The 27,757-nt window shown below is 47.1% G+C and overlaps 1 protein-coding gene across 1 annotated transcript in view; it reads right to left on the bottom strand.

The window, feature by feature from the left end:
• Positions 1 to 1,574: 1,574 nt before the first annotated feature.
• Positions 1,575 to 27,757, bottom strand: part of LOC138248867 (zinc finger protein 586-like) — a 109,988-nt gene continuing 83,805 nt past the window's right edge. Inside the window, exon 8 of the mRNA XM_069202829.1 lies at positions 1,575 to 7,295. Coding sequence (XP_069058930.1) covers positions 6,547 to 7,295 — 749 coding nt within the window. The 3' untranslated portion in view covers positions 1,575 to 6,546. The remainder of the gene's footprint in view (positions 7,296 to 27,757) is intronic.

Below are 27,757 nucleotides of genomic sequence, written 5' to 3'. Positions count from 1 at the left end.
ACTGCTACCTTTGATGCCCTATAAGTTGGCCGTAAGTTCTATGCTACTTGTAAGGTTAAAAAAGGATCCCTGATGATTCTAAAGTGACCTTTGATATTGTCTTCAGCATCTGTTGAATGTTGGTTTGTTTTGAAGCATGCCTAGCGATTAAGCTGTCGCAGTATCAGCCTTAACGGTATGAATTGCAGCATCTTTGTTTTTTTGTACAGAAGACATCATTCCCATCAAAGGGCATACCCTTCATGTGATTCAGCCTCTACTCTAAAATTAGTATTTTTAAATCACTCATACTTCCGAATGACTGCTGCATTTCTAATCTGCCTAAAAGCACAAGATGACGCATCTATTAGCGAAGCGGAGGCTTGTTCCCCATCTTTTAGTATGGATCGAGCCTTATCGCGATCTTCCTCTAGTAGTCTTTTCAGGCAGGGTGGTTTCTTGCTTCACAGCTGCCTGTCTAAACCAGCAACAAAGCAGATGATTTGGCAATCTTACCTGCAGATAAAATATGTATATTCTTGAATATTGAATCACACTTTGTCCCTTCCTCATCAGTGGGAGCTGTACATGGCATTAAAAAGGTTTCTTGATCTTCGTTGTCCTACAGCTTATACTGCTGAATCGATTTTAACCCGATTCAAGATACATACCAGAGCATCAGTAGCTTATTTTGTCTCTATCGATGACAAATTAAAGGAGGATGTGTCAGGGTTTTGCATCACTATTAGAACATCTTCCCATTTATGGCCTAATACAGGATGTTGTCTAGCAATCCAGTGTGCTTTTTCTATAAAATTTAAAGAAAACAAAGGGCATGGATATGATGGGATTTAGATTTCAGTGGATGGGATATCTGTCACTGTTGTGAAGGAGTCACCCCTCTGCCAAGATCTAAATCGGGCCCAAAGTCTCCTCAACCGCAGTATAGGGTGACTGAAATGCTCAGCCGCTTTCCCTACTAAAGAAGGAAGCCCCCCTCCCACTCTCCCCCTTAATGTCATCAGGGGAAAAAATCTGGTTTCACCAGGAATTATGCAGTGGTTCCATTCTGATTCATTACGTGGTAAACCAAGTGGGTCCTCTGCAGATGCAGCACCATCAACATATGACAATGGTGATGCTATTTCCCCTCCTGCATAGTTACCCTGGACTCTGGCATCACCATTTCAGTTACTGTTTTCATCTCCCGACATAATCTGCGCCCTTTCATGAAAATTCACAATTGCATATGCACCTGGACCCGGCATTGTGAAGGATGTACCCATTCTTTCCTGCATTTCCATTGCAGAGGTCTTGGTGACTAGAAGCATGATCAGTCTGTGGAGACTATTTAGATTCTGCATTAACCTTATCAGAACCCAAGTACTGAATATATAATTCCACTGGGCGAGTAGCCCTTCTTCACGTTCCTTCATTGACACTGAAAAAAAGCTTTAACTCATCTAAATCTGGAACTTTTTCCTGTCCTGCAACAATCATATTTTAATGATCTTTTTGGTGGCTGTATTGGAATAGGGGACGCCACCAACATCTGATGCATACGATACCACTGAAACTAAAGGATGACTCGTAAATTGCACAGCATACTGTTTATTTGAGACTGGACAATCTATTTGTTTTGTTCTTAAACAGTATTGTCATTGAATGGGACGGGTGGTCCTCAGTCATAATCTGAGATTTCTTCATCAAATATGCTCTCTACACCGTCCATTGGACCTTAACTGTCGAAACTTTAATCAATTCATTTCCAGGCATACTTGAACCTTTTTCTAATATTTTTGTTGCCGCCAATGTCTTGCACAGGAACCATTCCCAAAATCTGAGTTTATCTTTGACCACTTTTCCGGTACCTTGACTTCACACCCATAGTTTTGAGCTTTAATGTAACTGCTAGTGGCTGACCAATTGTCTGACCCTTAGAGGCAGGGTGAGAAGGTCCTAGAATCTGCTTGAAAGTCTTACTTAACTTGAAGTTGGATTTCTTTAATGACAAAAAAGGCTTAACTCAATGTTTTGAAGGAAAATCCTCAATCATCCTTTCCAAACCGGCAAAACTCAGCCTTTTTTTATGATTCTTAAATGTCTTTGGAGAAAAAGTTATACAAATGTGTCACTCAGAAGGCCTGTGACTCAGGTGCAAGGAATATAAACACTTTCAGTGTGGGTCAGCTATATACATTTTTTTCAAGTCTTACAAGGTTTAAATTGTTACAACCTGTGTGGGATTTCTGCCATGCTGCCAAACTTAGATGTTCTATTGCTCAAGAAGATGGGGAAAACTGTAAATATCTTCTCTCTAGAATGGTCTATGGGTTCCCACACAAGACCATGCGGTAGAAAATCTGGCAAGGGAGGAGATGAGGGGTTGGCCTCTGACTGGCTGGATCATGTACAATGATGTGCATAGTATGAAATATTCTGATTGTATTTCCAGGATATTGATTGTATGGTTGCACTGATGTATTAACAGTTACCTGGGTTCCTAGTGTGACATCAGGGAATAAATCAAGCATGAGACTCAATGCAAGATCCTATTCTGGATAATTGAGAGCTCCACGTTCAAAGCAGGACCAACTAAAGTTGTGTTCTTCAGTCAGGGCGGTGGTGTAGCAACTCCTATCATTAAAGAAGAGGGTTGCATCTCTGTTGTCTGCATGTAATGGTGTCCTTGTGATTAGACTTCTAACTGAGGCGATTAAATCACCATAGCCGGGCTGATCTTCGAGAACAAACTCAGCCCTGCCAAGTGCCACGCATCGCAGGTTTATATAACTCATTTTAATGCTAGGGTTCACATCACAGCATTAAAATGCATTTTCACACACAATTAAACAATTCCGCGTACCAGACTCTGTTGTTCTAGTATCAGATCGTCCAGTGCTCTTCTTATGTGCAGCCAAGAGCTGTCAGAGCCAGGTCATGAGAAGGTGAGTGGTTGCTACAGTGCTGCTCGTGCGCCTGTCAGCAGGCGCAGATATAGAATCATGTTCGTCTGAACATTAAATTATTTTCTTCATGACAGCCTGGGTAACACAGTGGGGTCTAATGCCCTCTGCACCCCCTCTACTCCCCAAACATCCAAACATGTGGCGTTACCAGGACAGCAGCCTCTGAGGAGGGAAGCAGGACTCAGAGAGCATTTAGTTCTGCACTAAATCCAGTCTACTTTTGTGCAAAATCGTCAGGCTTGACACTATGCTACCAGCAAGAAGTTGAAGCTCTTGAGTTTCTTCAGAAGGACTGTAGCACCTAGAGGTAATTCATGTCAGAGATGCAGAGCCAGTTTTCAATTCATATGCTATACTTCACCTTGAATTCGGTAAGAATATTTGCTTTCTCCTGCAAGTAGTTTTCTATTCTTTTGTCAAGCAGTATATGCTGTATTCCGTGAACCACATCACCTCTAGGTGACTGCCTGATCTCAGGATGTGGGGTAGGCGTTACTGATGGGGCACGATAGTGAGCCCCAGGCAGCGCACGTTTTTCAACAAGCATGTAAGTGGGTCATAATGGTGCTCAGACTACATGTTCCTTTAAACATTAGCCTCTCTGCAGAGCGCACTGAGCAAGTATCACAACAGTATTGTTGATTATAATAACCATTTTATGTGGGAGTGTGTGAATGAGGTACACACCTGTTGAAATATTGACAGGTCAAAGAGTAAAGAAATTGCATTTACAGGTGAGGAGGGTGAGGGCCATTTATGTGAGTGAGCGAAAGCACAGTGAACGGTGGGAAGGTGGGGGTTGACACAAGGAAGTAGATGCAGTAGGGCAGACTATAAAGTCAGAGATGAATAGAAAGGACATGACGTGCGAGATACACGTATGGAAACGCTCAGAAAGTTACAGAAAAGAAAGAATGAAAGTGGCTAAACGAATGAGAAACCTCAGAAGACAGCATGAGTAGGTTACGCGACCGACTGAAGCTCTGTGAAGACCACTCCTCTTCCACAGACCCTACTAACGTTTACGTCACACTCAATTTTTAGAACTGAAACATTTTTAGTTCCAAGTCACAACAAAACCTTTATAAGTACTCATTCATCTGATACTGTTAACACGTATAGACAACACCAACTGGTCTGGTTATTGATTATTGGGTTATATGTCTTGACTCAATAATCCAAACCCTACAAGGCAAAAATACTAGTCACTGCTCAGATTTACTCCTGAGGAAATATCACTTTAAGTGTCAGATATTTGGCAATAGAAATATCACTCATTCACACACTTAGACCATAGAAATGTCACACATAAGCAATCCGAAAACTTGGCAGCTATGCAAACTGCATATCACCTTTTCATAGCTTCTGAGTGGATCATCGTTTTCTGCTGCAACTTTTGCCATTTCAGGCTGTTTAGCCAACATTCTGGAACTTTGGTACCAGTTTTACCCACATACCTATGACTTCCAAATCTCAGTATGCAAAGTTGAGAGTTGCCAAAAACATTCCCGTCATGTGTTGTTAACTTTGGCGTTGGCTCTTTATATTGAGCAGCACTTTGCATGTTTGGACCTTTAAGCCCATGCTACCCAAATGCTAAAACCAAAGTACAAGTCCCACAATGCACTGCACCGTTCTGCTGCTGCACTACCAGCTGGAATTGTCACATGGGACATCGAACCACCTAGCACCGATAATGATTTCCAACAAGAATGATTGCCTGGAGCACCGATAAGGTTTAATTGCAGTATGTGACGAAAAGGACCTCAGATAATCTAGAAAACATAGACCGCAGCCTGAGTATACTACCATCGTCATTATCTGCTCCCTCGAGGTCCTGCAATATTTATCAATGGCCTGCTAAGTTAGCCACTGCACCAAGTCACTGACTGGCAGTAAAGTATGCCACATAAATGTAATTACTCAGTCACTTACGAGGAGATCTCAAGTTGTCCCATGCTAGGCATGAGCAGCTTTTCTGTCTCGTTTATCACCTTTCATTCTGGGACTTGTAGTTTTGCTTTTGTTTAGTGTCAGTTTAAGAATACCAATGATATTAAAAAAACATGACTTCATAAACCTCTCACACCGACAAGTTTCTTACTTAGTTCTCCGGTGCACAGTTTTCAAATCTACAAGGATGCTGCAACTTTTGAAAGAAACTAGTGAAGGGGGGGAGAGAGAGAGAGTGCACGCGTGGAGATCTTCAGACATCCATCTGCTAAGATACCTCCAATCAAGTGGTTACCACCTTGGTTAATGAAAGGCCATTTTTTTGGTACTAGTGATTACTACTGAAGTGACAGTAATGCAAAGCAACACAGACCTTGCAGCAGTGTTCAAGCTGCTAGAATAACCTTCGCGGTGTGCAGTTCACAGCTATGTCAGTATAGTCATATAACAGGACAAGTGGCTACTATAGTGGTACAGCTCATGTTACAGTGTGTTGGGCTAACCACTACTATTGGGATCCAGCTCCTGTTGGAATGTGCATGTCGCTATCGGGACACAGCTCAAATTATCGATGCCAACATTAGCATGTCACTATTTTTAAACCTGTGTGCAGACAACATTATACATAAAGCTCTTGTGGCCGGTCTTCGGGTCACTGTTGCCAAATGTCTCCTAACACAATAGGGTTGGAAACCTGGGCATGGTGGTATTAGGGTGGTGGTTCAGAGTATGCTTGCAGGGTTAGGGGTGCACGGATGGCAGCAGATGCCTTGGGTTCAGTGTCCAGGAGGATCAAATAGATGGCTTGTCCTTGCTTGCGATAGGGCCCATGACAACCTAGCAGCGCCACAAAAAACTTTAGATCGTTAGCACAAACATATCCTCTGGTTTCTCAACTCCTTCACCTCAGGCACATCACCTCTACAGCTCAGCAAGTCCAGCAATTATTTTTTAAAATCATACTGGGGTCTCGGAGGATCCCTTTTCTGGCCTCGCCTCTCAGGATTGACTAAAATGAGGATTTCACAGTGAAGGTTTTCTTGTAGTGACGGAGAAGAGCTTATTTCCCGTCTGAAACCACTGGTGATATAACAGTCTTCAATGTATAATTTTTCTGACAGTACACTGAAAAGAGCCTAAGCCAAAGTAGATTTTCAGGAGCCACAACAGGTGTGACTTAGGAGAGTCTCTTAGCAAATGTGGTGCAGTGAAAAGTTATTCACTCCTATGCATTAATTGGTGATGGAGAGGAATTCTCTTGTGTAAACATCTCATGTATACTGCAGTCTATGGGTTGATATGTGGATTCCTAGGTGCATGTCAATATCGAACGAGAAAAAGTGTGAAATGAAAGGGTTTCAAGTCTGTATGAGGTCTTTGATGGCATTTAAGATCTGACATTGAAACATATGTTTGATCACAATCAGTGTAATGACAGGGCCTGTCTCCTGCGTGCATTCTTTGGTGGACTTTAAAAGTTTTCTTGTCATTAAAGCTTTTATCTCATTCCATGCAATGATATAGTCTCTCTCCTGTGAGTGTTCTTTGATGCTGTTTAAGATTTGACATAGGTATAAAGCTTTCCTCACACTTGGTGCACTGATAGTGCCTCTCTCCTGCGCTTATTGTTTTATGATAAAGAATGTTACTTTCCTGTGTGTGTCCTTATATGCCATTTAAGATTTGACATAGTTGTGAAGCTATTCCCACACTCAGTGCAGTGATAGGGATTCTCTCCTGTGTGTTTTCTTTGATGTTCTTTAAGTTGGAACATACGTGTAAAGCTTTTCCCACACTCTGTGCAGTGGTAGGGCCTCTCTCCTGTATGTGTTCTTTGATGATAACGAAGATGTGACTTTTGAGTAAAGCTTTTCTCACACGCCTTGCACTGATAGGGTCTCTCTCCTGTGTGTATTCGTTGATGTTCTAGAAGAGTTTGCCTGAGAGCAAAGCTTTTGTCACAGTCGGTGCAGTGATAGGGCTTCTCTCCTGTGTGTGTTCTTTGATGATAACGAAGATTTAACTTTCGAGTAAAGCTTTTATCACAGTCATTGCAGTGATATGGACCTCCTACAGGAAGTGTTTCACAGTTTTGATTTTGAGTGAAGCTCTTCTCAGACTGTGTGCAATGAGAGGGATTTGCTTGAGTACATGACCTTTGATCCTTTAGAAGACTTGAGTTTTCAGTAAAGCTATGTTCAAACTTGGTGCAAAGGTAAGATCTCATTTCTTGATGAATTCTTTGGTGAGCCGTAAGCAGTGCCTTCGTGTGAAATCTCTTCGCGCACACAGTGCAATCAAAGCATGCCTCACTCGCGTGGTTTCTTGAAAGTTCTTTTAAAGAGCATGTAAAGGCTTCTTTGTCGCTCATATGTCCAGTCTCTGATCCGTGCACTGAAAAATTAAAAGAAAGATAAAAAAACATGTAAAGGAAAAAGTTTTGTTAAAAACACACACACACACACGTAATGTTATAGCTGGAACAGAGGAAGAGGATGATGCTATGGGACAGAGTTCAGATGTTGCCGTTTACTAATCTCCACCCCACCACCTCTGCCTCCCCCCCACCCCCCAAAAAAAAGTGCCCAAATCCCTCACATTGGCTCAGGAAACTGAGCCAACCTACTCATGTTCACCTTTAAACAGACCAGCTTAGTGATTTCCAACCAACAGACTCAATAATCAATGAGGTGCTCCACCCACTGACGCTCGTTGGGAGAATACAGGGATCAGCAGGGCCAAATACGTGTCATCACCCGTACTTGAGGATGATGACTGCACCCCTCATGCGAGTCTGTGGGCAGACTGGAACTTTGTGGCAGCTGAGTTTAAATCTTAATGGAATAGGCCTTTATCTATACCCCTGAAAAGAAAATGGGCTTCTGGACTTATCTTTATAACATCAATTTATGTTTCACTTGTGCATATGGAACCAGGACACTGTGTGCCATGTAACTAGGATCCAGGGTGAATGTAGTGTGCATACTGTGATTCTAGTGAGGTTGCACTAATCATACCGTGAACATGACAATGATGAGTTTACTTTCCTATTTACAGTTTCTATTTATTCTCAGTTCTGGTGGGTACTTTTCAGTGTTCTCAAAGGTTTTCAACAATTGTAAAAATCAGTGGTTATCCATCTTTATTCTTTTTCGCTCCATAAATAATAATTGGTATGGGTGCTTTTACACAGCTTATACAGACATTTGCTTTCTTCCCTTAATTATTCATTTAATCAAGTAGTCCTACATTCATCTATATATATACACATATATATATTCACAATACCCTTTTAGGCTTAGACTGCTAAATAACCTATGCAACAAAGGAAGAAAGTAACTCTGGGTAGTTCCCTACTTGAGACGGAAAGCAGCTTGTTTATGTGGAGCAGCTTACCACACTGGCGATGCTCAAAATCTGTTCATCTCAAATGTCTGGTTTTTTTAGCAGAGTTTTCAGCATAGGATTAACACAGTGCCATCCATGGCTCCGCCGACCTCGCCCACACTACAGTCCCCCGCATCCAACGCACCACCTCCGGCGGCAGATCTTTCTCCCACCTCGCCGCCAAGACCTGGAACACCCTCCTCATCAACCTACGCAAGACCCAGGACCTCCTAACCTTCAGAAAGCACCTAAAAACATGGCTGCTTTTCGAGCAGTAACTGCCCCCCACCCCCTCCCAGCGCCGTGAGACCCTACCGGGTGAGTAGTGCACTTAAATTCTTTGATTGATTGATGCTGAGCCAGAAAAAAACAAATGCAGTTACCATTTTTACAGCAAAGACATTTAAGATCTGACAAGTCTTCAAAAAACTTTTCCATAATAGTCCCAAAGACCTTAGTCCCTTTCTGGTAATTTTTGGGTTGATTTGTCATACAGGTGCCGAGAAAAGGGGGAGGAGGGTCCCAAAATATGCTTTCCATTTATTTTTTTTATAGAAAAACTAGACACAGCTAAAGACTAAACGGCTGAAAGGAATTACACAAAATTGGGCAAAAAGCAAGATCTTGGTCTAGATAGCATCCTTTTAAAGATTTGGTGTAATTCTGTTCAGGATCAAAACTTTGTATAAGTTATGCTGCAAAGCCAACAGATCTAGAGATAAGATCTGATTGCCCGCCACCATATCAACAAAGATATAATAGCAGACATTTTGGGATTCAGGTACTCAGTCCCCTGCTCTGAAAAAAGTGTAAAAAAAACATGTATGGTGCAGGGGCCCCAGGGACCCACATCCCCTGAGGCTATCTTAATTAAAGGGGAGGAAAACATGCAGCCACCCTCTCTAAGTCTCCTTGAGACCCTCGGGACCGCATCCCCAGGGGACAGCTCACTAACATGGTGCTAGAGACCCCATTTCTGGGACACGCAGTTTCCCTGCCTGCAAAACAACAAAAAGTTGCTCCCACCGGGTAGGATCAATTCTCGGATTTGGTGCTGGCATGGTGGCTGAGAGGGCATTGGGGCTCCCCCCCACAGCTCCAAAATTAAAAATGCTGTGGGGTGCCCTGAGTGGTCACCAGGGCACCCAAATAAAATAATACAATTTTTTTTTTAAAAGGGTTGGCGGCTCCTGCACTGCCCATAAGGCCACTTGCAGGTAGTCAGCAGGGACCCTGGGGCTTCCCCCGTGCCGCTAACAAAAATCTAATTCGTGGGTGTCCTGGCTCAGCACCATGACACCCAAACAATAAAAAAAAAAAAAAATTAGCAACAGGAGCCCCTCATTTATTAATCACTTGTCCAAGCAAGGAATGCCCCATAATGCCCAGTAAGGGCCTCTTTTTTATTTTTATTTTTTTATTGGTATTTTGCAGTATAACAGTAGCATGACAGTTTATTGTTACATTATGCTAGGCAGTACCCAGAAATACATGTGGTACATGGTAGTTCTACAAGTGTAAACATGCATAGACCCTCCCATGTCCCCTCCCTCACAATTCAACGGTATTCACGCTACACACGTCACAGGGAAATTACCGTTGCATCAGCACTAACTGTATCAGGATTACCTATTACCGGCACCTCATTAACAGTGGCCCTCGTACTTCCATCAGGACTCACCCTAGACGAATCCCCGACCGCAACAGATCCACAGCTGGCGGGTCAAGCAAATCAGCCAGCATGGCTGCCCAGGCCTGTAGGTTTGCCCCCAATTTCGTGTCTCTCTGCATATGGTTCTCCTCAGCATTCGCCCATTCAATTATGTCCCTCTTCCACTCCAGCAATGAGGTTATCCTGGGGGACAACAACCGTATTATCAGTTGTAGCTTGGCTAAAGTGAGCCCCATCAATTGGAGCTTCCTGCACATTTTCCATATCTTGCTAATCTGGACCCAGCCCAACAAATAGTGACGATCTCTCTGGGCATGGACTTCCCGGTGGCACCCTGACGTGCTGACAGTATCCCATCCCAGTAAGCCACCGTCTCTGGCAACACCACATCAAGTGTAGAAAGTCAGTCTCGACCTGGCCACACCGTGGACAGGCAGAGGGCCTCGAGGGATATATGAAATGAAGATCTTAGGGGATAGGTACACCTGGTGTATGATGTTATATTGTGCCAGCTTAAAGCGGGCACTGGAAGACACTTCATGGATGGCAACCCAATCTTTGGGCAACAACGGCTCGTCCAGTACAGCCTGCCATTTAATTTGCACTGGGCGCTCCTTGGGAGGTTGATCCTCCCTCAGAGCTCTGTAGAGGTGGGACGCCAACCGGCGTCCCCCCTCCAGGGTCAAACAGGTCATCAGACCCAGTGGGCGCCTCTGGAAAGGAGGGCCAAATCGCCTGGCCATCGCTGATATCTTAGCCTACTGAAGGAACTGCCCAGAGTCCAATCTGAAAGTCGTCAAAGCATCAGCCAGGGTTATAAACCGGTCGTCAGGTTATAGGTCGCCCAAAGTTTTGCAGTCCCCTGCATGTCATCGGTTGCTGGGCCACCTGATGGAAGGGTTTAAGAATCCACAAAGGCAGAGCTGCAGCATAGGGCACACGGCACAACAACCTCTTAACCGCAGGTTTCCAAGACCTGCGGGCACGCCTGATTACATCCGGTAGCCCAGCTGGGACCCCAGAACCCATCGTGACTAATTTTGGTAGGGAGTGACCCCTGTATCTCCCAACCAGTAGTTGTTTTTCCAAGTTCTCGGCATTTGTAAGCCAATGTACTGCATGTTGCAGCTGCGTGACCAAATAGTACAAATCCAGATCAGGTAACTCGAACCCCCCTCTGAACCAAGTTCACAGTGGTGAGGCCTTCTCTCTTCCTCCCAATGCTCAGAGCAATTCGACAATCAATTTATTGAGTTCAGAAAAATTCTTTCTAGGGATGTCATGGAGCGTCCCCTGAAATATATAGATGCAGTGGCGTAATACAACAATTTTTAACAGCGCCACTTTACCCATTACTGATCAACTTAGGAAATTCCAGAATTTGATGGACGACTTCAATTTATCCAGAACCCTGCCCATATTGAGTTCGTGGGTTAGCCATAAACATGTGGCCCAGCTCTCCTGAGAACGTTCCAGGGCTGAATCCACTTTCCTGCCCAACAGGTAGAAACCATCAATTGGCATATCTATTGAAAATCAGGGCAAAACCGGTTTTGGGATGCTTGTGTTCATTTTGGAGAGGAGTCAAAATTGATTTACATTTGTTGGGGACCAAGCGGAGACGGCATGATGGGCGAAAAAATGATGGTCTGGAATGTTACCCAGAGTGACTAACTGTGGTTAGACATTTTGCAAGCATTCCTCCTACCACCTTTGTGTCTGATATTCATTAAGGATGGTGAGATATCAAAGTGCCACACTCATGCAGGTCTCCTGACCGAAGCAGTCAGTTGTGTCCAAGCTAGAGCACATCACAAACTTTGCTGCATGCTGCCAATCCTGCATTCCCTAGGTTAGTAGTGGCCGGAGGTTGTGAGTTTGTAGAATTTGGACTGCTGTATCCCACAGTGCATGGGAGTAGTGGCCTAGGAGTCAGCAGGCACTGAGAGAACACAGCCGAATGTGCAACTTGTTTTCTTCAAAGAAGTCTTCGATTCACAGGGTATAATGACTACCCCTACTGCTGGTAACGAGCATGGGCATCAGCTCCATTGTTAGATTGTTTTTTTTTTGCCATCTTGTTCAGATGTGTTCCACAAAGCTCCAGGTCAACACCCAGTAGGTTGTCATTGTCATCTGGCTAACTCAGTTTATCTACATCAATCGATAAAACAAATTGGTAGATCTTTACCATCTTGTGTTGGAGCGCTTAATATCAGTTTTGATTACTGGGACCTCTTTGACACCCTGTTTGAGGCCTCACTCCTCTGGGGCCTGTTCCGTCGTGTTTGGAGCAAAAAATGCACCCCCGTGATGGAAAGGACTCCTTTTCAAAATTGCCATTGGTGTTAAGCCAATTATTGCTGGTCCGACTATCACCAGGTGTGTAGCCACTTTCTCTCCTTGGATCACAATGAGGCATCCTCTTCTGCTGCCACACCTTCTGATAAAAGAAAGCGCTGTGTTACCACTGGGTATATTTTTGGTGGTCCACAGGATAATTTTATTCATATCTCATTCTCAGTCTACTCTAAACCTTCCTACCTAGAAAGAGAAGGGCTAAGATCTTTTTCGCCTGACCAACATCAGAGGGAGAGACAAAAGATCTCCAGCAAAGAGCCATCTCTGTGGCCCACTGGCTATTGTAGCGCCTACCCAGCAAGGACCAGAGCCCAGTGATGAAGCATGCCACTTTGGTGTGTGTGGGCTCATGTATTATGAAAAGGATACTTCTGGAGACCTAAACTAATCCACTTATACGAACGTGGATGAGTAGGATTCACGAAACTGCATACCTTGTTATTAGTGGTTAACATCTTGCACTAGCCACCGCTAAAGATAACACATTGATGAGAAAACAATGTCAAGGCACAAAGTAAGTCCCTGATGCAACTCTGGTTGTCAATACTTCTATTTCACACAGTTCTCCAGGCATTCAATGTGCCTGCAGGGCTCCTCCATAAAGACCACACTGGATTCAAACAAGTGTGGCTGATGAGGGGTGATACCCTGAAACCAGTCCCATGATACTTCTTTCCAGTCGAAGGAGGATGTGGACTGGCAGTCCAGACTGGACTGTTCCCATGTGGAGAAGGGTGAAGACTGATTTGCATATAGCTGGGTCCAAAGTGTGGTGGTGTGGTGAGCAAAAAAAAAAAGGTGAGTTTCCATCCATCATCTGTTCTTTGCACTTATACACTATTCAATCTCATCCAAAAACATACAAGCTTGTAAAACTTCTTCTCTCGTTAATGTTCGTGAATCAGGAGGCATTCTGCCACTCTTTCTTAATACCAACAAAAGCAGAGATGGGAGCCTGCAAGAGACAGCAGACGACAATCTGTGTTCACATTCCTAACGTGTACTTTTGTTTTGAAATGCGGACAGGTTTTTCTTATAGATAGGAGGGTATAGCTTGCATTCATTGTGCTGTATTGTGCAGACATTAAACTACATTCTTTTAGGTACTACCATATTTCTCATAGTGCTCGCGTTGCTGGATATCTACATTCAGAAGCTCCTGTAACAATTAAGTCATAGAAAGTATATTAAGTGAAGCTGTCTTAATAGAATAAGTATGTTTGAATATAGGGGGTTGTCATGCACCTGTCAATATTGATTTTATTTGATAGTGGCGGGTAGCCATTAGTAGGGAGGCTGTGTGTAAGGGGCAGCTTGCTGGATAGTTTGGAAGCTCTGGGTTTACACTTAGAAACACAAGAGTATGTTCTATTCTTGAATTACCTCCAAGTAGTTCTGCTGAAGTTCACTTGATGCCTGGTGAGACTGTGGGACTCAGTGAAGGAATCATGGTGCTATGCTGAAGAAAGTTACCATTACAGCGTACGGTCTCTGGCTGCATTCCTCATCACCCTTCTCACTGAAGGCCTGGAAGGCCTGGTTCTCACAACCACAACACTATGCAGACTCATTCTGGGTCCATTTCAGTCCATTTGGCTCATGAAAGGGCACACAAAATGCACTATTTTCAAACTCAAATGAGGTGCTTAAAGCAGTGCATGCATGGGTTCAACATTTTTCAACTACTTCATACACTGAGATGCAAATAAACAGCTTTAGGACATCACGTTTATTTGAGGGTCGTTCCTTGTCCTTGGCCGAGGGACCCCATCAAATTCAGTGAGGTATTTTTCCATCTTCACCATCTCCCCTTATTCAACTAAATAAAAATGAAGCACTCCAGGCAGTTTTCAATGGTGCTCATTTGCTCTATAGTTGCTAGAGTCCCACTCTATATTTCCGGGTTTGTGAGTTCCCAGTTTTGGTGCATTGCTTTCACATATTCCTGCCCACCGGTCTAGGCACCCAGCACTAAACCTGCCCCTGCCCGCAAAATCATTCAGGTCAAACAGCATACCTGTACTTACCATACACGTACTCCTCCCTTTTACATTACCTAGCCGCATGTTCATGTGGCCCTTTGCCACCAAAGGATTTGGAGCGAGAGTGATCTACGTGGATCTGCTGAGGATCAGCCTGGAATCACCCCAGGACAAGAGGGTTATGAAGGGGTTTCCGCCGACCTGGTCCACCAACTTGGCCTGCTGCTGTACTGATTTTTTGGCCTACTGATCGAAGCCACTGCTAAGTACCCTTTGTTTGCAGGAGGCGGAGTGCCTCCACTGTGTTTGGGATCTCTTGGTGAGCTGGTAGGCCGGCCATGAAGCAGGGCATTGCACCATTCTAAAGTGCAGTGGAGGCAGCGGGGTCAGAGGCGACGGGGGGCTGGAGTCCAGATCCAGAGGTCCGGACCTCAGCTGTATTGGCAAGGGGAACCGGCGATAACCATGTTTGATGTTGCATTGGTACCGATGTGGGCACCACAATGATCTGTTACAAACTCAGCATTTTTTGGCAGGGTGGTAGCAGCGGCTAAAGGCTGAGCAACAAAGGAGGAGGTAAGTGGAGTGGACTGCATTACACTATTAGAGTGCACTGGACTACTGTACTGTATTGCTGTTGTTGGCAGCTGGAGGGGGGCAGACCGAGAGGGGTGTGCTAAAAGGACCATCCTAGCCTGGAGGAGGCAGGATTAGGATGACAGCACTATTAATAAGCACACTCCAACCCCCCTGCTTATTCTTGAGATTAAACCCAGCTCAAAAGCCTGGGAGGGGTCAGGATAGGCAACTATATTTCCACATGGGCATTTGTTGGGGCGAGTCATTGTTCAAAATGGACAAAAGGAAAATTGTATGTAATCCTGCCCATGCATCTAAAGGTACTACCATCAATTCCATTTTGGAACCAGCAGTGGGGGGTAATTACAAAACAGACAAGAGGATGATGCTGATTGAAGGAGCAGGCCCCTCCATTGTGAGCAGTCATTCTGAGTCTACTGTCTCATGTGTTATGGAAGGGGTTAACTCCTGCACTGCTGGTCCGGAGATAAATTAGGGGTTATTGTTACTTGCTCCCAATACTGTTTTGTCACCAAATGAACAGCCGGTCAAAAGGAAGAGAGGGGTTGAGCATGGAAGGTGTGGTAGCGGCCAAAAGAGTACAGAGACCAGTGGTGGGAGGGGGGGGGGGAGGTCATGCAGTGAATACTGAGGATTTTACCTTTTTGAATGACTGTTTTGATACGTTTGAGACCTTATTAAAAGGAGTGAGACCCTAGATGTCAATTAAAATGATCATAACCCTCTTTTAGCGACTTTTGTTTTTTGGTTGCATTATGTGAGCTGCCCAGACAAAACTATTGTTCCGCTGCGGGATCAACACAATGAGCTTTGGCTAGTATGGCACATATCCAATCCAAGCAATCATTTACATTTTTAATTAAAGCTTATTTGAGTAGTTGTATGGCCCACTTGTCAGATGATACTGACACATGTAGGTAATTTTGCCTCAGGTTTTACTGAACTGCGTTTTTTATTATAAAAAAAAATCTTTACTTAGTCCATCCACCAGGCCGAATTCTCTCCTTCAGCACTGGTTTGATAGTTTATGCTCTTGTGCCCGATGGATATCTCTGCATGTAAGGTTGATTTGTGGGCACCATTGTTGACTAACATATTGGACAATATTTGTAGAACAGAAATTCCTTTTTCCTGGTCATGCTCAAACATCGTTCCAATATTTAAGAAAGGCAATTGTACTGACCCTAAAAAGTTATACGACAATTTAATTATTTGAATCTACGGTCAAGATTAAAGGAAGGGGTATTTTTTATAGAATTTATTCTTGTCAATATGGTTTAAGGGAGAAGTTAGGTACAATGAAGTAGTGCTAAAATGTGCATTTGCTTATAGGAAAGTATACAGTAGCAAAGGGCTGCCCACTGTACCTTGCATTCAAGGGTTTGTCATATGCTTTTGACAAGATAAATCGGGCTACACTTTGGATGCTTTTATATGACATGGGGCTGGATGCCACAATTCTACATATTTGGCGATCATGCATCACAATTAATCGGCTATGACCAGATTTGGACCTAAACGGGATCTTTCAGTCCACGTTAAATTGCAAAGAGGAGTATTGCAAGAGTGTGTCCCTGCTCCACTTAAAAAAAAATATATATATGTTTATTAGCATTCATCAACACAGTACAACAGGAGTATTTAAAGGCCACATGACATGACCAACATCTGGCCAAACTGGCACCAAGTTGAAACACACCTTTAACTACCCCCCACGTCCCCAATACTCCCGCTACCATTTACTCCCAGCTCCACTTTTGTTCATTTTATATATTAACAAAAACTTAAAGAACATTTATTTATAATTAGTTACACAAGATGTTCTATTAGTCGGTGGGGCGTGGCCTGACGCCGATGGCAGAGGAAGCCTCTCCGTGAGGCTCCTGCCAGCGATTCCCACTCCGGTCCAGCCTGAAAGGCAGTGGACCCCCAAACCGCTCCATTGCCCGGCTGAATATGCGCAGGGGTCCCGAGGCTCATTTTGAGGGGTCCGGTCCCGGAGTGAAGAGAGGTTCGGAGCTGAATTGGCGGCCGACGGAGTGCCGCGGAAAAAAAAAGATGGCGGCCGCGATCTGAACGGCGTCCCCGGTGGCAGAAGAGCCACTAAAGCAATTCCATGCTCCTTTCCCGCTCACCCCTCTGGGAGACAGGAAGTACAAGGGGTCCTGGTGGTTCCCTCTGGGGTCCCACGCCGACGAACAGAGGGGCCCAGCGCGGCGTCTGTGCTCGGATAAGGACCGCGGAGCACACACAACATGGCGACCGACACCCGAGGGAAGGACCGAGTGGATCAAGGTGAGAGGCGAAAATTCCGGGGTTCCCCCAGAGCTCCTTTGGCAGCTCTCCTCTGAGGACATCTGATCGCAGTCTACACGACAGCGCCGGGGGGTACTTCTGGGAGGCTTGACCCCATGGACCGCCTCAGGTGAGCTGGAACGAGGAGGGCGAAGTCGGCGACTTGATGGGGCGAACCTGGCCTGCACTGGGACACGGTGCATGCGGCCCCCCTCTACGGGGGTCCCCCTAGATGCGCAGTGCTACATACAGGAGAGTGCAGGGGGCCCCCAGACACTGGATGGGAGTCATGCATGCTTGAAGGCACCCTCCACGAACGGCAAGGCTTTTTGGCTCGACGGGTCCACACCCTGACTGGGAGGAGAGAGAGTGTCCTATCTACCTGGCGTGTGGAGTACCTCAGGGGTTCTTAGCGGCCTAGAGTGCGGAGTGCGGCTGGCACTGGAAGGCGATAATCCTCTTACACGTGTACCGAGCGCCAGAAACAGCAAGTCTCTAATAAAAAGTTTGGCGATCCCTCTGGCAGTGCAGTATACAGCGCGGTGGTGGGAGAGTAGGGGTCCAGAGCCCACCGATCAGACGGAGCTGGAGCCATACCCCAGAAAATGGGTAAAGTCGGTCGCCGGAGGGACATAGAACAAAAAGGTGGGTCCCCAGCTGAGGCACAGGCAGTCCCGCCTGAACCCAGGAATGACGCTTCAGGAGAGGGCCGTGCCGACCCCACACTTCAAGATGTCCTACAAGCTATAACGGCTTCCCGTGTAGCACTGGAGGGGAAAATCGACGCTTTGGCCACAGATCTCACAGTACTGCGAGATGATCACCGCCGCCTAGCCGAAAAGGTGTCCACCACCGACAGACAACTTAAAGAGCTCCTTCCAGAGGTCAAAGATGCCACTAAGTCTACACAGCAGCTGGAGACCAGGATCAAGGCCCTGGAATTAAGGGCCGAAGACGCGGAAAATAGATCGCGTCGCAATAACATACGGGTGATTGGTATGCCTGAAAGTGTTCCACAAACTGGCCTGGCGGAGTTCCTCGAGCGGTGGCTCCGAGAGGACTTAGCGGGCGACGGACTTTCTCCTTTTTTTGCGATCGAGAGGGCACAGAGTTCCGTCGCGTCCTCCCCCTCCGGGAGCCCCCCCGCGACCTATAATAGCCAGGCTTCTTCATTACCGGGATAGGGATTACCTGTTGCATCAAAGCAGGGCCAAAGGGGACCGCACAATGGACAATCACACGGTTCGTATCTTCCCAGACTTCTCCCGGGAAGTACAGAAACAACGGGCCACCTTCAGAGCTGCAAAACAGAAACTGCGTCAATTGGGTCTACAATATGGCATGCTATTCCCGGCGAAGCTTAGGGTAGTGACCAAAGACAGTACACAGATTTTCACTACGGCGGAGGAGGTATGGCAATGGATTGATCTGCTTCCACATGAGGGGAATGGTCCTCCGGCACAGGGCCCTGAGCATGGACGGAGGAGAGGGGCTAAACGCAACACGGCCCGTATAGTAAATAGTCCCTCACCTGTGGAGATGCAAACTGAGAGACGAAAAGCCATGGAGGCAGCAGCTTCATTGAGCGGCTCTGATCGCGGATCCCAAGTACAGACTGCTGCGGACTGTGAACCATCTGATTCGGACCATGAATCCGAGACTTCCCAAGTATCCGACAGATCGGGCCCGGCCATAACACCGGGCACTTCTGACTGTATCATATGAAAGTCTTCCCATCGAACTACACTTGAGCCAGTTGTCCTGGTAATGAGAGCCTCCCCTGGCAGGCACCATGGTGGCCGGTGAGGAGGGTGTACTAGCTGTCACTATGGCGGTCGTACCCACCAGATGGATGAGACCGGGGTCCACAAGTACTACTATATCTTGCAATCGGTAGTGGGGATTAGGGCGATGGCCCACTCCTTTTGTGATCTAGGAGTTACCCCACTTTCGATAATCTAGTTGACATTTCGCGAAGTTTGGATGAGAGTAGTTCAAACTTTTGTCCCGGGGAAGGGGAGTTGGGATGTTAAATGTTGGGGATTGTTTAGGGGGAGTGATGAGTGGTGGATGTTTAACACTGGTCTGCTGATGTTATATAATGTGAGAGTAGGGATCTTCGTGGTATATGCTAGCCCTGCATGGGGTATGTCACAGATGGGGATTGAAACACAGTTATGGCGTCGTTAGGCACTTATAAATTTCTCTCATGGAATGTACGGGGCATGCACACAATGTCTAAGAGATATAAGGTATTCTCACATTTACAGCGGAGGGGGATTCAGATTGCGTTGCTCCAAGAAACACATTTAACCCAGGCTGAAGGGCTAGCACTACAGAAAAGGTGGAGGGGCCAGGCATACTATACCTCTTATTCCGCATTCGCCAGGGGTGCCTTGATATGGATCAGAGCCGGGGTTCCATTCCAGTTATTAGACACACTCATAGACCCAGAGGGACGTTTTGTAGCAATCCGGGGTCGATTGGAGGGAAGAGATCTAGCGTTGATCAATGTCTATGCCCCGAACTGGGACCAGGGTGAGTTCTTTACACGCTTATCGGGCCTCCTAGCCACCTATTTGCAGTTCCCCCTAGTGATGGGGGGCGACTTTAATTGTGTGGCCGATCCCTCCAGGGATCGCTCCCACCCTCCGTTACATGATTCCCCTCTGATGAGAGTAGCAGGGCTATTCTCCTCCTGGCAGGCGAGTTGGGGGCTGGTGGATATCTGGAGACGAGTACACCCAGAGACCAGAGACTATTCCTTCTTCTCCCCCCGGCATGAGCTCCATGTCCGCTTGGATGTGTTTTTCTGCTCCCCAGACATTTTCCCTCAGGTGCATAATGTTGAATACCTGACCCGCACAATTTCTGATCATAACCCTCTATTACTAGAGTCACGCTGGGGTTCGCCCCCCTCTCGCATCCCCACCTGGCGGCTGAAGACTGAGTCCCTAGAAGACGCACCCTTTCGGGAGGAGCTAAGACAACATATTACCCACTACTTTGTAGATAACGAGGCTTCGACCAATAACCCCTTGATTGAATGGGACGCTTTTAAAGTGGTGGTGCGTGGGCGCTGTATTGCGGGAGCGGTAGGGGTCCGAAGGACTCTACTTAGGGACACTGAACAAGCGGAGAGTGAGCTGCGAGAGATGGAGAAAAAAAGACCTGAAAGTCCGCTCCTTCAGCCTACTATCTTAGAGCTTAGAGCAACGGTCGCTGACTGTGTGGAGCGTCTTCGATGCTTTGACTACCAAAACTATATTACACAAGCACACGGGGAGAGAGACAAAGCGGGTCGGATGTTAGCTTGGGTAATATCGCAAACGCATAAAACATCCCCTATCCTGGAAATGATATCGGAGAGTGGAGATCCCCTTCACGGGCAGGAGCAAATTAACTCTCACCTCGTGTCCTTTTACGAACGATTATATAAAAGCACTCTTCGTCCTGTCGGTAACTCCACCGATAGTTATGTATCTAGTCTGCAGTTGCAGACACTACCACCAGATGTTGCGACACAACTTGAGGGAGCCATAACACAACCAGAGATTCGGAGGGCCATTAGAGAACTATCGAGGGGAAAGACTCCGGGGACAGATGGTCTCTGTAGGAAGTTGGCTCTGTATGTGCTATTTCAAAGTAAGGAATAGCATGCACAGAGTCCAAGGGTTCCCCTTAGAGGTAAAATAGTGGTAAAAATAGATAATACTAATGCTCTATTTTGTGGTAGTGTGGTCGAGCAGTAGGCTTATCCAAGGAGTAGTGTTAAGCATTTGTTGTACATACACATAGACAATAAATGAGGTACACACACTCAGAGACAAATCCAGCCAATAGGTTTTTATATAGAAAAATATCTTTTCTTAGTTTATTTTAAGAACCACAGGTTCAAATTCTACATGTAATATCTCATTCGAAAGGTATTGCAGGTAAGTACTTTAGGAACTTCAAATCATCAAAATTGCATGTATACTTTTCAAGTTATTCACAAATAGCTGTTTTAAAAGTGGCCACTTAGTGCAATTTTCACAGTTCCTAGGGGAGGTAAGTATTTGTTAGGTTAACCAGGTAAGTAAGACACTTACAGGGCTTAGTTCTTGGTCCAAGGTAGCCCACCGTTGGGGGTTCAGAGCAACCCCAAAGTCACCACACCAGCAGCTCAGGGCCGGTCAGGTGCAGAGTTCAAAGTGGTGCCCAAAACACATAGGCTAGAATGGAGAGAAGGGGGTGCCCCGGTTCCGGTCTGCTTGCAGGTAAGTACCCGCGTCTTCGGAGGGCAGACCAGGGGGGTTTTGTAGGGCACCGGGGGGGACACAAGTCCACACAGAAATTTCACCCTCAGCGGCGCGGGGGCGGCCGGGTGCAGTGTAGAAACAAGCGTCGGGTTCGCAATGTTAGTCTATGAGAGATCTCGGGATCTCTTCAGCGCTGCAGGCAGGCAAGGGGGGGATTCCTCGGGGAAACCTCCACTTGGGCAAGGGAGAGGGACTCCTGGGGGTCACTTCTCCAGTGAAAGTCCGGTCCTTCAGGTCCTGGGGGCTGCGGGTGCAGGGTCTCTCCCAGGCGTCGGGACTTTAGGTTCAAAGAGTCGCGGTCAGGGGAAGCCTCGGGATTCCCTCTGCAGGCGGCGCTGTGGGGGCTCAGGGGGGACAGGTTTTGGTACTCACAGTATCAGAGTAGTCCTGGGGTCCCTCCTGAGGTGTTGGATCGCCACCAGCCGAGTCGGGGTCGCCGGGTGCAGTGTTGCAAGTCTCACGCTTCTTGCGGGGAGCTTGCAGGGTTCTTTAAAGCTGCTGGAAACAAAGTTGCAGCTTTTCTTGGAGCAGGTCCGCTGTCCTCGGGAGTTTCTTGTCTTTTCGAAGCAGGGGCAGTCCTCAGAGGATGTCGAGGTCGCTGGTCCCTTTGGAAGGCGTCGCTGGAGCAGGATCTTTGGAAGGCAGGAGACAGGCCGGTGAGTTTCTGGAGCCAAGGCAGTTGTCGTCTTCTGGTCTTCCGCTGCAGGGGTTTTCAGCTGGGCAGTCCTTCTTCTTGTAGTTGCAGGAATCTAATTTTCTAGGGTTCAGGGTAGCCCTTAAATACTAAATTTAAGGGCGTGTTTTAGGTCTGGGGGGTTAGTAGCCAATGGCTACTAGCCCTGAGGGTGGGTACACCCTCTTTGTGCCTCCTCCCAAGGGGAGGGGGTCACAATCCTAACCCTATTGGGGGAATCCTCCATCTGCAAGATGGAGGATTTCTAAAAGTCAGAGTCACCTCAGCTCAGGACACCTTAGGGGCTGTCCTGACTGGCCAGTGACTCCTCCTTGTTGCTTTCTTTGTTCCCTCCAACCTTGCCGCCAAAAGTGGGGGCCGTGGCCGGAGGGGGCGGGCAACTCCACTAAGCTGGAGTGCCCTGCTGGGCTGTGACAAAGGGGTGAGCCTTTGAGGCTCACCGCCAGGTGTTACAGCTTGTAGGAAGTTGGCTCTGTATGTGCTATTTCAAAGTAAGGAATAGCATGCACAGAGTCCAAGGGTTCCCCTTAGAGGTAAAATAGTGGTAAAAATAGATAATACTAATGCTCTATTTTGTGGTAGTGTGGTCGAGCAGTAGGCTTATCCAAGGAGTAGTGTTAAGCATTTGTTGTACATACACATAGACAATAAATGAGGTACACACACTCAGAGACAAATCCAGCCAATAGGTTTTTATATAGAAAAATATATTTTCTTAGTTTATTTTAAGAACCACAGGTTCAAATTCTACATGTAATATCTCATTCGAAAGGTATTGCAGGTAAGTACTTTAGGAACTTCAAATCATCAAAATTGCATGTATACTTTTCAAGTTATTCACAAATAGCTGTTTTAAAAGTGGACACTTAGTGCAATTTTCACAGTTCCTAGGGGAGGTAAGTATTTGTTAGTTTTACCAGGTAAGTAAGACACTTACAGGGTTCAGTTCTTGGTCCAAGGTAGCCCACCGTTGGGGGTTCAGAGCAACCCCAAAGTCACCACACCAGCAGCTCAGGGCCGGTCAGGTGCAGAGTTCAAAGTGGTGCCCAAAACGCATAGGCTAGAATGGAGAGAAGGGGGTGCCCCGGTTCCGGTCTGCTTGCAGGTAAGTACCCGCGTCTTCGGAGGGCAGACCAGGGGGGTTTTGTAGGGCACCGGGGGGGGGACACAAGCCCACACAGAAATTTCACCCTCAGCAGCGCGGGGGCGGCCGGGTGCAGTGTAGAAACAAGCGTCGGGTTTTCAATGTTAGTCTATGAGAGATCTCGGGATCTCTTCAGCGCTGCAGGCAGGCAAGGGGGGGATTCCTCGGGGAAACCTCCACTTGGGCGAGGGAGAGGGACTCCTGGGGGTCACTCCTCCAGTGAAAGTCCGGTCCTTCAGGTCCTGGGGGCTGCGGGTGCAGGGTCTCTCCCAGGCGTCGGGACTTTAGGTTCAAAGAGTCGCGGTCAGGGGAAGCCTCGGGATTCTCTCTGCAGGCGGCGCTGTGGGGGGCTCAGGGGGGACAGGTTTTGGTACTCACAGTATCAGAGTAGTCCTGGGGTCCCGCCTGAGGTGTTGGATCGCCACCAGCCGAGTCGGGGTCGCCGGGTGCAGTGTGGCAAGTCTCACGCTTCTTGCGGGGAGCTTGCAGGGTTCTTTAAAGCTGCTGGAAACAAAGTTGCAGCTTTTCTTGGAGCAGGTCCGCTGTCCTCAGGAGTTTCTTGTCTTTTCGAAGCAGGGGCAGTCCTCAGAGGATGTCGAGGTCGCTGGTCCCTTTGGAAGGCGTCGCTGGAGCAGGATCTTTGGAAGGCAGGAGACAGGCCGGTGAGTTTCTGGAGCCAAGGCAGTTGTCGTCTTCTGGTCTTCCGCTGCAGGGGTTTTCAGCTGGGCAGTCCTTCTTCTTGTAGTTGCAGGAATCTAATTTTCTAGGGTTCAGGGTAGCCCTTAAATACTAAATTTAAGGGCGTGTTTAGGTCTGGGGGGTTAGTAGCCAATGGCTACTAGCCCTGAGGGTGGGTACACCCTCTTTGTGCCTCCTCCCAAGGGGAGGGGGTCACAATCCTAACCCTATTGGGGGAATCCTCCATCTGCAAGATGGAGGATTTCTAAAAGTCAGAGTCACCTCAGCTCAGGACACCTTAGGGGCTGTCCTGACTGGCCAGTGACTCCTCCTTGTTGCTTTCTTTGTTCCCTCCAGCCTTGCCGCCAAAAGTGGGGGCCGTGGCCGGAGGGGGCGGGCAACTCCACTAAGCTGGAGTGCCCTGCTGGGCTGTGACAAAGGGGTGAGCCTTTGAGGCTCACCGCCAGGTGTTACAGCTCCTGCCTGGGGGAGGTGTTAGCATCTCCACCCAGTGCAGGCTTTGTTACTGGCCTCAGAGTGACAAAGGCACTCTCCCCATGGGGCCAGCAACATGTCTCTGGTGTGGCAGGCTGCTGGAACTAGTCAGCCTACACAGACAGTCGGTTAAGTTTCAGGGGGCACCTCTAAGGTGCCCTCTGTGGTGTATTTTACAATAAAATGTACACTGGCATCAGTGTGCATTTATTGTGCTGAGAAGTTTGATACCAAACTTCCCAGTTTTCAGTGTAGCCATTATGGTGCTGTGGAGTTCGTGCTTGACAGACTCCCAGACCATATACTCTTATGGCTACCCTGCACTTACAATGTCTAAGGTTTTGTTTAGACACTGTAGGGGTACCATGCTCATGCACTGGTACCCTCACCTATGGTATAGTGCACCCTACCTTAGGGCTGTAAGGCCTGCTAGAGGGGTGTCTTACCTATACTGCATAGGCAGTGAGAGGCTGGCATGGCACCCTGAGGGGAGTGCCATGTCGACTTACTCGTTTTGTCCTCACTAGCACACACAAGCTGGCAAGCAGTGTGTCTGTGCTGAGTGAGAGGTCTCCAGGGTGGCATAAGACATGCTGCAGCCCTTAGAGACCTTCCTTGGCATCAGGGCCCTTGGTACTAGAAGTACCAGTTACAAGGGACTTATCTGAATGCCAGGGTGTGCCAATTGTGGAGACAATGGTACATTTTAGGTGAAGGAACACCGGTGCTGGGGCCTGGTTAGCAGGGTCCCAGCACTCTTCTCAGTCAAGTCAGCATCAGTATCAGGCAAAAAGTGGGGGGTAACTGCAACAGGGAGCCATTTCTTTACACAAGCCCCCCCCAGCCCACAGGCCAGGAGACTCAGCCCAAGCTGGGAGAGTCTTCCTAGTCTGTCAGGCGAGGAAGAGTAGGAGAAATAGGATGGTTAGTTGCAGGGCCTACTCTGCCTTACATCCTTCTGTTCAGGTCATTCCCTTTGGGGAACTGACCTACTTCCACAGTGATAGGACCTAGTCTGAATTGCCTCTTGTCTGCCTCTTCAATGTCTCCACCCATTCTTTCTATTTTGGTCTTAGAGGTATCCACCTCTGCTAACCTTATCTTGGCCAGGGTTACCCCTAGCTTACCCAGAGAGGTTACCCAGAGCTGGAGTAACCCCACCATGACCAATAGGGTCAGGGGGCCTAACTTGCTATTTGGCATGGGGTCAGACCACCATGCTAAGGATAGTGCAGCCATAAAGGCTAACACCCAGCAGAGGCCACTGACAGATGTCAGTGCCCAGAACCACACCTTTAGCTCTTCACCTAAAAGGGAAGGGGCTAAGTTACAGGCCTCTTGTGGTTCAGGTTGCCTGTCTGCTGTATTAGAGTGGGGGGTTACCACATCTTGTAGTAAACACCCTTCTTCCACTCTTTCTTCTGTTAGCTGAGGAGCCACCCACTCAGGTTTAACAGTTGCCTGACTAGCCAGGACTTCTTGTGGGTCAGGTTGGACTTTATCAGGGCCATTTTTGGAGTTCTCCCCTACTGGAGCAGAATCTCCTTGGCTTGCTGTAACCTTGGCTAAAGGTTGTCCACCCTTCCTACTCTGTTTTCTTTTCTTCTTCTTCTGGGGCCTGCTTGCATTTACTGCAGAGGCAGGACTTCCAGAATCCTTGGGAGAAGACTGGCACTGGACCAGTTCCTCTCTTGGGCTCTGACTAACCTCTGGGTAGTCATTTCCAAGGAGACAATCAAGGGGGAGGTCTGTACTGACTACTACCCTTCTCCAGCTAAGAGTGCCACCCACTTCTATGGGTACTAAAGCCACAGGCCTCTTAGTGACCCTGTCTAGGCTAACTCTTACCCTGGCAGTCTCACCTGGGATGTACTGGTTTGAGAGCACCAGCCTGTCATGCACAATAGTGTGACTGGCACAAGTGTCTCTCAGGGCAGTGGTTGGGATTCCATTCACCAGTAGGTGGTGGAAGTGTCTACTTCCCTCTGGAATCTCCAACTCACCTGTTGGGCCCCGTTTCCAGTTGAAGGCTATGAAGACCTCCTCATCTGAGGAGTCATCCCCCATGGCTACACTGGTTACCCCTGGAATTTTGTTCTGGGGTTTGTTTTTGGGACAAGAAGTGTCCTTGGTGTGGTGCCCAGACTGTTTACAGTTGTGGCACCATGCCTTAGTGGCATCCCAGTTCTTACCCTGGTACCCACCTTTGTTTTGGGTTGTGTCTTGGGGCCCACCCACCTGTTCTGGTTTTTGGGGGCCTACAGAGGACTCTTTTTCTTTGTTTCTAGTGTCACCCACTTTCTCCTGGGGAGTTTTTGTAACCCCTTTCTTTTGGTCACCCCCAGTGGAAGTTTTGGTTACCCTAGTCTTGACCCAGTGGTCTGCCTTCTTTCCCAATTCTTGGGGAGAAATTGGACCTAGGTCTACCAGATACTGATGCAACTTTTCATTGAAGCAGTTACTTAGAATGTGTTCTTTCATAAACAAATTATAAAGCCCAACATAGTCACACACTTCATTTCCAGTTAACCAACCATCTAGTGTTTTTACTGAGTAGTCTACAAAATCAACCCAGGTCTGGCTCGAGGATTTTTGAGCCCCCCTGAATCTAATTCTATACTCCTCAGTGGAGAATCCAAAGCCCTCAATCAGGGTACCCTTCATGAGGTCATAAGATTCTGCATCTTTTCCAGAGAGTGTGAGGAGTCTATCCCTACACTTTCCAGTGAACATTTCCCAAAGGAGAGCACCCCAGTGAGATCTGTTTACTTTTCTGGTTACACAAGCCCTCTCAAAAGCTGTGAACCATTTGGTGATGTCATCACCATCTTCATATTTTGTTACAATCCCTTTGGGGATTTTTAGGATGTCAGGAGAATCTCTGACCCTATTTAAGTTGCTGCCACCATCGATGGGACCTAGGCCCATCTCTTTTCTTTCCCTTTCTATGGCTAGGAGCTGCTTTTCCAAAGCCAATCTTTTGACCATCCTGGCTAACAGGGGGTCATCTTCACTGGAGTTATCCTCAGTGACTTCAGAGGTGTTGGTCTCTCTTGTGAGGGAACCAGCATCTCTGACTATTATTTTTGGAGTCAGGGTTTGAGGGACCCTGTTCTCCCTAGATAGGACTGGTAGGGGGGAATTGTCCTCCAAGTCACTATCCTCTTCCTCTGAGTTGCCACCCTCAGAGGGGTTGGCCTTTTCAAACTCTGCCAAAAGCTCCTGGAGCTGTATTTTGGTAGGTTTG

The sequence above is a fragment of the Pleurodeles waltl genome, chromosome 8 (assembly GCF_031143425.1).
Source record: "Pleurodeles waltl isolate 20211129_DDA chromosome 8, aPleWal1.hap1.20221129, whole genome shotgun sequence".
Lineage (NCBI taxonomy): Eukaryota > Metazoa > Chordata > Amphibia > Caudata > Salamandridae > Pleurodeles > Pleurodeles waltl.
Note: the sequence above shows the minus strand (reverse complement) of the source record. Positions and strands in the feature narration are given on the sequence as shown.